The sequence below is a fragment of the Trachemys scripta genome, chromosome 3 (assembly GCF_013100865.1).
Source record: "Trachemys scripta elegans isolate TJP31775 chromosome 3, CAS_Tse_1.0, whole genome shotgun sequence".
NCBI lineage: Eukaryota > Metazoa > Chordata > Testudines > Emydidae > Trachemys > Trachemys scripta.
In genome coordinates this window covers 182,503,227-182,513,738 of record NC_048300.1, presented here as the reverse complement: position 1 = coordinate 182,513,738, position 10,512 = coordinate 182,503,227, and the positions used below count along the sequence as shown (strand labels likewise).

Sequence of the window (10,512 nt, the reverse complement as noted above, 5' to 3'; positions counted from 1 at the left end):
TGTAAATAGTAGTGAAAGAAAATCCTCCTTACCAGTATTTAAACCAATAGGTTTAGAAGAGCAACACATTCAGAAGGCCCTAATCACACCATACCAAAAAAAAAAAAAAAACCCTGCATCTCTGTATCTATATCTGATGATGCCGCCACTCAGTGGGATGGCACTGGCATGATCAGCAGAAAGGCACTGTGACAAGGTCAGAAGGGGACATCTATGGGGAGCTCCCCTGGTCCAGGAGTTCTGTGGCAGACACAGACATACTGACCAACAGAGGCAGAGGGGGAGAAATTAATCCCATAATTTCTATTAATATCCAATTAATAGCTGGTGTCTGCAAAACCCCTAAGCTATGGTTCTCTTTAGTACTTAGGACCTCAAGGGGCCTAGTCATGTAGGGTAGGACAGGCCTCCTCCCCCTCTCAGCCAATCAGGGCAAGTTCGGGGAAAGAGGGAAGCATATAATCTGCCTCTACCTTCCTAACAGGAGAGACACAGGTAAGCAGAGGACTGCCTGCTGGTGATTCTCTCTCAGATCAGGGAGACTGAACTGGTCTGCCTCTGAACTGTGGAGGAGCACTGGGAAAACCTCAGTCCAGCAGAGATGGTTGGGAAGCAAAGGATGTTTTGCTGTGGAAGGTTCCTCCCTGCCCCTACAGTTTATTTGTAAGGCTGTGGTGCCAGTCTGGGCAGAGCTGGGTAGAAGTAACTTAAAGGGCCTGCTGGGAGAAGCTAGCTCATGGCTGTAGCCTACTGCAGGGATAATGGTACGTTACCAGTGATAAGACTTTATTTCCTTGATTGAATAAAAGTATGAATCCTTCATGAGAATTCCTCTTCCTCTTTGCCAGGATAGAAATATACATGATGCACTGTGGAGTCTTCAGCAATGGCAGGGGGTCCAGAATGTATGTGTGGAAGGGAGAATGTCTCCCCAGAAAATACACAAGGAATCTTCCATTGGCCCATATCTATCTACCAGATGTTTTTGTTCCATTTTCTTCCAATCTACTTAATGTAGTTATTCTGCTTTCCCTATGAACAAGCTATTTTGCACATATATCTCAAACAAATATGGTCTTCAATATTGGAATAAATAAGTAGGAGCAGCCAACAGTATAGTACAGTGAATGTTAAATCAGTTCGTGTTCTTAGCAGTCGGGGCAACTTCCAGGAGCAGCTGGAGATGCAAAGTGATTCTCTGTAAAAACTGGGGATGGCATTTGTAATGAACTAATGGGAAGTAAACAATGATACCACTAAGGATGAATAGGATGACATAGAAGAACTCGATCTGTGGTTGGTCGATGACTGGAGCCAGCACCAGGTATACAGATGCAATCAGCACAATTATTGGTATAATAATTGGAACCTGTGAAAGCAAAACATCTCTGTAAAGGACCATATATATCCTGGGCCTGACCCTGTGACGTTCTGAATGCCCTCACCCCCGCTGGAATAGTACTTTCTAGGAAGCACTCAGCACCTTGCAAAACAGGGCCTTTGGGCACAAACTCTTCAGCCAGCCATCAAACCTGTGCGCGCATGTTCTAGATACACTGAGGATTATGAACACAGAACCACAAATCCTATAATGGTGTCTGATTGATCACTTGTACAATGCTGACAGACCTGGTCGTCAGCTGGCAGGATCAAACCTGGGACAACTGAAGCTTTGGTGCACAGCCTAAGGCTGTAGCAGACTCATTAATCTTTAGATCTGGGGTAGGCAACCTACGGCACGCGTGCCAAAGGCGCATGCAAGCTGATTTTCAGTGGCACTCACACTGCCCAGGTCCTGGCCACTGGTCTGGGGGGCTCTGCATTTTAATTTAATTTTAAATGAAGCTTCTTAAACATTTTAAAAACCTTACTTACTTTACATACAATAGTTTAGTTATATATTATAGACTTCTAGAAAGAGACCTTCTAAAAATGTTAAAATGTATTACTGGCACATGAAACCTTAAATTAGAGTGACTAAATGAAGACTCGGCAAACCACTTCTGCTGGTTGCCAACCCCTGCTCTAGATGGTCTAGATGCCACTAGAGGGGGACAGAGCGCCACACCAAGCAGACAGGGGTTACACATGCACCGACGGGTGGATGCCCAAGTAGCCTATTTCTGTAAGTTTGGCCTTAAAAATATTTAATCCAAAATTTAAATTTAAATTTAAATTAAATTGAATTTAAAATTTCACCAAAAACCTGTAAATAAACAAGAGGGAATAATCCTGCACTGACAGGGAGATGGGTTAGGTGCCCCAATTGTTCTTTTCCACCTCTAACTTCTGTGATTCCTTCCTGAAAGTAGGGTATCAAACTGCCAAGGGCAATGGTGTTGTGCTTGTTTAACATGTAAGCGGGGGAATGGTCCCGCTATTGTGGGGAACTTTCCTGGCTTCTGCACTACCCCAGTGAAGTGGGCTAGCGAAAGGATCTAAGTCCTCGCTCCCACTTCCTTTACCCAGAGACCTCCCTGCCCTTGAGGACTCCCCTTCCACTCTTCTGTCTGGCAGAGTCCTCGTAAACCCCGACAAGGCTGGGCCCAGGATTCCTGGGGGGCTCGACCCCCAACCCTGCTGTGGTCACCCAGGACAGGGGCTAGGGTGTCCCCACTCCGGGGTACTCTCTCTGCACTGGGCACCTCCCTGACCCACTGATCATTTCATACAATTTAAAGCAAATACAAGTTTTTTAATTAACAATTAATTTAAAAAAAGAATAAGGAAAAATGGGAAAGGTTAAAGGAAAACACGTCACCCTGCTCCGTGGCAGGGAACATCACAAACAGTGTCTCTGGAACGTCAGGCAGTTCACAGTCTGTTCCTTGTAGGTCCCAGGCTCCTTCTCAGGCCCTGGCTGTGCACCAGAGACGCTGTGGGTTGGACACTTGCTCTGGCGGTGGCCACACGCTCTCAGGCTCTAGGTGGCAGGACCCTTTTTCTCAGCGTTGCCCCTGCCCGATCGGGGTTATGATCCCCCTCTGAGTCTGGCCTGCAGAGCCTCTTGGCTGAGGCATCTCCCTGTGCTGGGCCTGCTGCCCAGGGTCCCCCTCCTCTCCCCAGCTGCTCACCACACCCAACTCCGGACTGCTCCAGCCCCAGCTCCAGCTCCGGCTCCACCACACTGCCTCAGCACGGCTGCTGCTGCTGCTCTGCCTCCAGCTCCCTGAGCTGCTTCTCTGGCCCCTCTGGCTCTGGTTGCTGCAGCTCTGCTCCCAGGCCAGGTCTGCTCTCTCTGGGCTGTGCTCTGGCTTTGGGGCTGCAGCTCTGCTTCCAGCAACTTAGCTCGGGCCCCTGTTCTCTCCTTAGCTCGGCCCCACTCTGTCTGACCCAGACAATTCCAGCTCACATGGAGGACGGGACCCCCTGGCCTCCTGACTCCCTGATCAGCCTGATTGACAGCGCAGGCAGGCTAATCTGGAGCATTGACCTCTCCCCATTGTCCCTGGGGACTTTCAGTGTCAGGCTCCTGATTTCCCATCGACCCTTCCCCTTCTGGTGCTGGGAGCTAGCCAACCAAAACACCCCCACTGAATGTTAGTAAGGGGGCAACAGTCCCCTTACAAATAGGGAGAGCATGGATGGGACCCTCCACAGATCTCTCTAGCCTTACTGCTCAGCAGCACTGCTCTGCCTGCCTCAGCCCCTGCTCACTGCCAACTGGGCCCCAACCCTTCTGGCAAAATTCTAATAAAATCTCTAGTTTTACTTTGGGTGTGAAAATTTTCCTCTTGGAGACAATGGTGTGTCACAAGGACAGATCCTTCTATGGCCACTGCCATGTTAGCCAAGGTCAGGGGACCTCTGGAGTTAGTGACATGAGTTGTTACAGTTTGAGCTAAAGAGCCAAACTATCAAGTTAACAGTTGTAACAGGCCCATTACCTCTGTGGACTGAGACCCAGGAGGCACATAAAACACACTGAATAGGGGGTTGCACTTTCACTGTTTCACTCTTCTTTAGCCAACAACATGGAGTTCGCTGTCTTAGTTTCAGGACAGAATCACAGGTGATAGGTGCCTTCCTGGGACTTTTCCATCACCCTGCCAGTGCAGGGCCATGCTCTACTGTACCGTCACTAGTGCTTTGTCAAGTCTAGCTTTAAATATTAAACCTGCTCCATGCCTCCTGGAGAACCCCAAAATCTACGTATTGCCCCTATCCCAAAGAAAAGCCAATGGATTGTGAATGGAGCCTGCTCTGTGTTCTCTTTTTCAGTGAACCCCTCTATGCCTAGGAACTCTCCTTTCTAAAGAGTTCCCTGCCTAACAGGAGAAGCCCTACAACACATCTTCTCTGGAGCTGCGCAGTCTGTTGGGGCACTGGAGAGAGGAACAGGTGACTCCAGAACAGGACCTCATATGGATCCCATGAGCTAAGCTGTATTGGGGAACCAGCACTCTAGGAAGCAAACACGTGCCCCAGCCAGGGCCGGCTCCAGGCACCAGCTTAACAAGCAGGTGCTTGGGGCGGATAAGGGAGAGGGGCGGCACCTGCGGCAATTCGGGGGCAGCAGGTCCCCCACTCCCTCTAGGAGCGAAGGACCTGCCGCTGAACTGCCGCCGCCAATCGCGGATTTTTTTTTTGCTTGGGGCGGCAAAAATGCTGGAGCCGGCCCTGGCCCCAGCCATGGCAAAATGACTCAGAAGCTCCTTTTAGAACGCTCCTTTTCCTAGATCCTCTTCTCACAGGTTTACCTACAGAAGGGGGTGACCCATCCCAGGAGTAGCCAGAAGTAGCTTTTGAGATGAGAATCTGATTTTATTTTCCTCTCCCATCTGTAAGAAGAAGCACTGTCCTAGATCCAGGCCTAAAGATAAACCTTCCCTGGTGTGAGGGGCAGCGTTGTTTTTATTTTTTATATACAATACATATTTTATTAGCTTTAGAGCAGTTTCCTTGCAAGTAGCTATTTGTCTCCATAGTACACTAATGTTCAATCCTGCCAGATGGGATTAAAGAGAATATTTGGTACAGTCTATCAAGGGTGCAACATCATTCTCACTTCCCTGGGCAACAAATAAATGTTTTTTAAGTTTTACCTTATATGATCTTGGCAGTTCCGGTTTCTTAATCTTTAAGTACAGGAGACCAGCAATAGTTGTGCCATAGAAAAGCCAAGCTGTAAAACTGCAAAAAAAAAAAAAAAAAAAGTTACTACCATTGAGTTCAGGAATTAGATCAGCTGACTATAAAAGCCTTGCTTTTCAGATAGCAACTGTATGTATCTTTAAGAAAGTGCACTGCTTAAAAAGGAAAGGAATCATTAACTTTAGTACAAAAGAGCCCCTTTTAATCCAACACTTATCAACATGCACTCCATTTTTCTCACCTACAGTGATCAAAACTTTAAAATGGAGAAAATATCATTAGCCATTGGAACAATTTACCAAGTTTGTGGTAGATTCTCCATCACTAGCAATTTTTAAAGAAAAGATTAGATGCTTTTCTATGTATGCTCTAGTTCAAACAGGAATTGATTCTGAAAAATCCTGTGTCTGTATTATATAGTGTCAGACAAGAGGATCACAGTGGCTTCTTCTTATAATCTATGAAAATAGCAGGTATGGATCCATTTGTAAATTACTATAAATCACAGCTGCATTCACATGCCACGAATTTGCTAGTCACACACTCTCACTTCTTCTTTCCCCCTCCCCCCAGAAATTGTTAGCTAGAAAATGATAACCTGAAGGCAGCAGGTAGAGAGAATGTATTAAAAATGTAAAAACAGATTCTGGGAGGGGGAGGGGAAATGGAAATATTAACCATACCTGAAGAAGTTTACTATGCTGCTGAAGTTTCCTGGTATTATCATTATTAAAGCCATGGCTGATGTAAATATCAGAGCAGGGGAAGGCGTGAGGCATCTCACATGAGCCATGGACAGAATATCTGGCTGAAAGTCAAAGCAAAAGGTAACAGACAGACAATTCTGAAATGCATACTCATGCTCCCATAGGCTGCAGTGGGAGTTTTGCCTGAAGCAAGAGTTCAGGATTGGGACCTTTACCAGCAGCTAAGCACTCTAATTAAAACTCAGTTCTACTCTGAAGGGTGTAAACATGGAACGCCTCAAGGCTATTTTTATCATGGTTCAGTGATTTTGCATCAGATTTGCCCAGGCTGCAAATAAAAGAGGGGATTCTGTTAGTCTGTAGCCTCTAGCTGGTACCTGAAAGCCAAGTCAGATTCTTTCTGGATCATTAATCATCATTAATAATAAAGATTCTGAAAGCAAATTCTGCCTTGTTACATCTGGGCAGCCTCACTGTTCTCCAGCTCTGCTATTTTCAGTTACTTTCCAATGGGACTTGACATCAGTGGGACCATTTGGGGAACTAAGCATCTAGAAACGAAAGACTATTGCAACCAGCCCCGAAACAAACCCTGATTTGTTACAGAATGTGGGGTAACTTGCTAGCCTTTCCATTGCTTGGTTCTGAATGGGAGGGTTTAAAGAGAGCACTTTGTCTAATTTCTGAAATGACTATCAGGTGCTCAGTTATAATACTACCCTACTGCCTGAAAAACTGGGTAATGGCATACATTCTGAACTATCTGTTAATGCACATGCTCAGAGCTTTCAGATCCCAAACTGCCCAGAGCATCATATGCATCCCAGAACTTTCTATGTATGGATGACACCATCTTTCATTTCTAATAGGAGCCATGCAACACACAACCCCTGAGTTGTTTGCATGGGCCCAGGCATTTAAACACACTGAAGAGTCCATGAGCTGAGGGCGTAGGGGATGCAGAGTCTTACACTTATGCAGGTGGGAGGAGAAATGAGGGAGAGCAAGAACTATACTAAGGGGGTGCTAGAAGGAACACAGCTTCCCTGCTAAGTGCAGAGAAAGAGCTCCCCTTCTTCTCCTTGGCATAGGGATCAGCACGCCCTCACAGCTCCCCTCCCCTCCGCCCCACCCTGTTTCAATTTACTTTAACCATTGAGAGAGACCCTTAAGAGTAAAAGACTTCGAGACTATGTCTACACTCAACGTTTTTGATAGTTCCCCTCAACTCCACCCCACAATTGATCTAATACATGTGCAGCTTCAGCTCCAGCAATGGTGTGAGCACGAATATAGCCAATGTGCAGGCATTTCCACCACAGTAGATGACCTGGGGGTAAAAAAAAGCCCACACCTCATCTGCACACTCTGTTGCTGGTGCTCAAAGCCGCACCTTTCCACATGCAGACAAACCCTAATAGAGAGAGTTTATGAACAATGTCTGATTCTGCATCACCTCCCATTTCAGCTGTGGCTGGGCCAGCAGCAACTGAAGAGTCAATCCACAGAGCAAAAGGGGAGTTAGGAGCCAATATTTCTAATGCGTGTGTTTTTAAAAAAACAAAACAGACTGGCGGGGGGGGGGGCGGGAATCAAACAATGAGGATGTCTTTATATATATCAGTAAATGGCTCAAAGAAGCTTTTTCCCCTTTTTGCTTTCACATGCCACCATTGGGGGGGGGGGGGAAGAGCACGAACCTGATGTAAGCAGAGTCAGGATGAGCTCTACCCTGACATCTGGTGGTGAATTATGGCGAGTGTGGAAAAGAACTTCAAGGGCTGATCTTGTTTGCATAGGCACACCCACACACCTAGCATGAGCTCACAGCAACTGAAAGTTACTTTGGCTGGTGTGGGATCCCCAGTTTCTCTGTTATTGGGGCAGGAAGAATAAAGTATTGTTACCCTGATTATGTGAATCAAGGCCAGTGGAACTGTTGTATGACAGAGGGACTCACCATTAACTAAGTAGCACATGCTAGACAAGGGACATGGGTTCCAAAACTCAGTGAATTGAGAGAGGTTAGGGCAGGTATGTATACCTGGTGTGATAGGCCTGAAACACCAATTGCAGTACTCCCTTGTCCACTGTTGAATAGCAGAGCTAATTTTGCTTCCATTAGGAGTCTAGTTAGAGATTGCTGAGCTGAATTCATTTTGGGCTAATGGTGCACCAGCACTGGGGCTCCCCTACTACAAGCTAAAATTGCTGAGCTGAGATCACTGATTGCTGTGTTAACTAGTGGGGGAGCCTAAAGATATATTGCTAAGCAGCTGGCAGAGTGGAGCAGTTTGCGGGACAGTTGGAGCAGCCCATGGAACAGTGAGCAGAGCAGTTTGCAGGGGTAGCTGGAGCGGTTCATGGGACGGCTGGTGGAGTGGAGGGGCTGGCAGAGCCGAGCAGTTTGTGGGACAGTTGGAGCGGCCCACGGAACAGCGAGCGGAGCGGGGCAGTTTGTGGGGACGCCTGGAGCGGAGCGGCTGGTAGAGCGGAGCCATTCGTGGTGAAGGCTGCAGCAGAACTCCACGGAAAGGCAGGGCAGTTGGCCTTGGACCACGTAAGGTGCCCCTTAACACCCAGTGTGCCCCCCCATTTCCACCCAGGCTTGGGGGGTAAAACTCTGCAAATAAACTTTTGAACTCTGGGGCGGCACTGACCAGGGACAGAGACTTTTGGGTTGTTGGACTTTGGGGTGATTGGACTTAAGACTCTGAGGGGAAAAGGACACTGCCAAACTTACTTGGAGATGGGTCTTTTGCTCATGGTTTGTGTTATGAATCCTGTTTGTGGTGTTTCCCCAACATAATGCCGCATTGTTTCCCTCCTTTATTAAAAGGCTTTTGCTACACTCCGACTTCGTGCTTGCAAGAGGGGAAGTATTGCCTCCTAGAGATGCCCGGGAGGTGGTATGTAATTGTCCCAGGTCACTGGGTGGGGGCTCGAGCTGGTTTTGCATTGTGTTATTGAAACGGAACCCCTAGATACTGAACCCGGCCCTTGTTGCTGCCAACTCAGAGGGGCAGAAGGGTTACACTTAAATAGACAGTTTCCACTCCCTTACCATATGGCCTTCCCTTGAAGCAATATAGCACACACGGCCTCCACTGAAAAATGTTCCATTCGCTGACCCAAATGAAGACAGCGCAACTGACAAGGAGATCACCCAGACCCAGTTGCCCAGGACTTTATTCCTAAGTGACAGGGAAATAAAACAGCAAAGCCACGGATCATGCAAAAGCAAATGGTTTTAAACATGACAGAGGAAGACAATCAGTCTCACTCCCTTAATTCCTCCTTAACTAGTTGTGCAATGCTATGGCTAGCAGAGGCGGTCATCCTGACGAACTGGAAGAATGCCCTTAAGGAATGGTAGAGGATTGAGCCCTGGATTGCATTCATTCAAGGAATGCAGTGCGACTGTCACACCATGGGCCTGTGTTCGTTGTCATTGAAGTTAATAGCAAAAGTCCTATTGATTTTAATAGGAGTAGGATTGGGGCCTCTTGTTTAATTATCTAGAGAGGCAAGAGAGAAATCCTGGGAAGAATGCTGACGTGAAACCGAAGGGTTGTTGGAGGTTTTTTAAATTATTATTATTATTACTACAAAAACAACAACAACAAAAAGAAAGAAAGGAAAGAAAGAAAGAAAGAACAACCCCCTCAAACATGCATTGAAAGCATAGTTCTTTAAATACACTTGTACATTTCTCAACATCTCAGCATTAGTTACTTCCCTGTTGCTTTATGATTCCAGAGTACATTCTCAGAGACATGCTAGAGTTACATTTCTTTGAGTCCAGAAAACAGTTAATGGATTGCCCAAGGAAGGTTGCTAGACACAGGGGACCTGATTCTCCTCTCTCACTGGAGTAAATCAGGCATGATTCCGTATCAGTCAATAGAGTTACACTGGTTTAAAATCAGTAAGAGGATAATCAGAACCATAAAAACTGGGGCAGGCTCCATCCAACTTGGTGTTACCCTAACAAACCAAATGTAAGGTTGCAGACGTCTCTGGAGGCAGATGCTGGGATGATATCCTCTTGTTCCTGCCTACAAACTGCCGTCTGGTATTTAAAACAAAACTAGATTCTACCTTTGGGGATGATGGAGGGTGAAATTAACAATAGTAAATGTGTTACAACAACATTGGCCTGCCAAAGAAATCACCATTTGTGTGCATTTAATGGACCAAAATCCCAGATCCAAACATCTTCAGGGGGTTAAACTAGATGACCCTTGCGGTCCTTTCTAACCCTATCATTCTATGCTTGAAATCTCAATCTGAATTTTGTGGCTTGAACCCATCTATACCACTATAAAGAAAAAGGGAGAGAGAAAAAGGGTGAGGGAGGAGGAACATGGCCACACTTGCGGCAGAATGTATTGGAAGCCACTAGATTTGGATTATGCTTTCAGCCTGGCTAAGGCTCGGTCACCCTGTTTCAATCTTGCCAATCCCAGGAGTTCAAAAATCATGAGTTAGGTCCCTTCCAAAATAAGAGATGAGCTTAAAAATCATGATATAAAAAAATATTAAAAGGGAGAAGGGTGTTTGCCTTCTGTTTTTTGAGCCTTTATTGTTCTTGATTTCAAGCTTCTCTGAATCTAGGAGGGCTCCACCTTTAAAAAAAAAAAAAAAAAAAAGGTGAGGGCCTCACGTAATCAAATGAATCCAGAAGGGGGGGCTTTCAGAAAAAAATCCA

At 46.3% G+C, this 10,512-nt stretch overlaps 1 protein-coding gene across 1 annotated transcript in view; it reads right to left on the bottom strand.

Moving 5' to 3' along the window:
* Positions 1 to 965: 965 nt before the first annotated feature.
* Positions 966 to 10,512, bottom strand: part of LOC117875531 (b(0,+)-type amino acid transporter 1-like) — a 28,304-nt gene continuing 18,757 nt past the window's right edge. Inside the window, exons 3-6 of the mRNA XM_034766911.1 lie at positions 8,866 to 8,995; positions 5,778 to 5,902; positions 5,046 to 5,133; positions 966 to 1,369 (exon numbers count right to left, since the gene is read on the bottom strand). Coding sequence (XP_034622802.1) covers positions 1,136 to 1,369; positions 5,046 to 5,133; positions 5,778 to 5,902; positions 8,866 to 8,995 — 577 coding nt within the window. The 3' untranslated portion in view covers positions 966 to 1,135. The remainder of the gene's footprint in view (positions 1,370 to 5,045; positions 5,134 to 5,777; positions 5,903 to 8,865; positions 8,996 to 10,512) is intronic.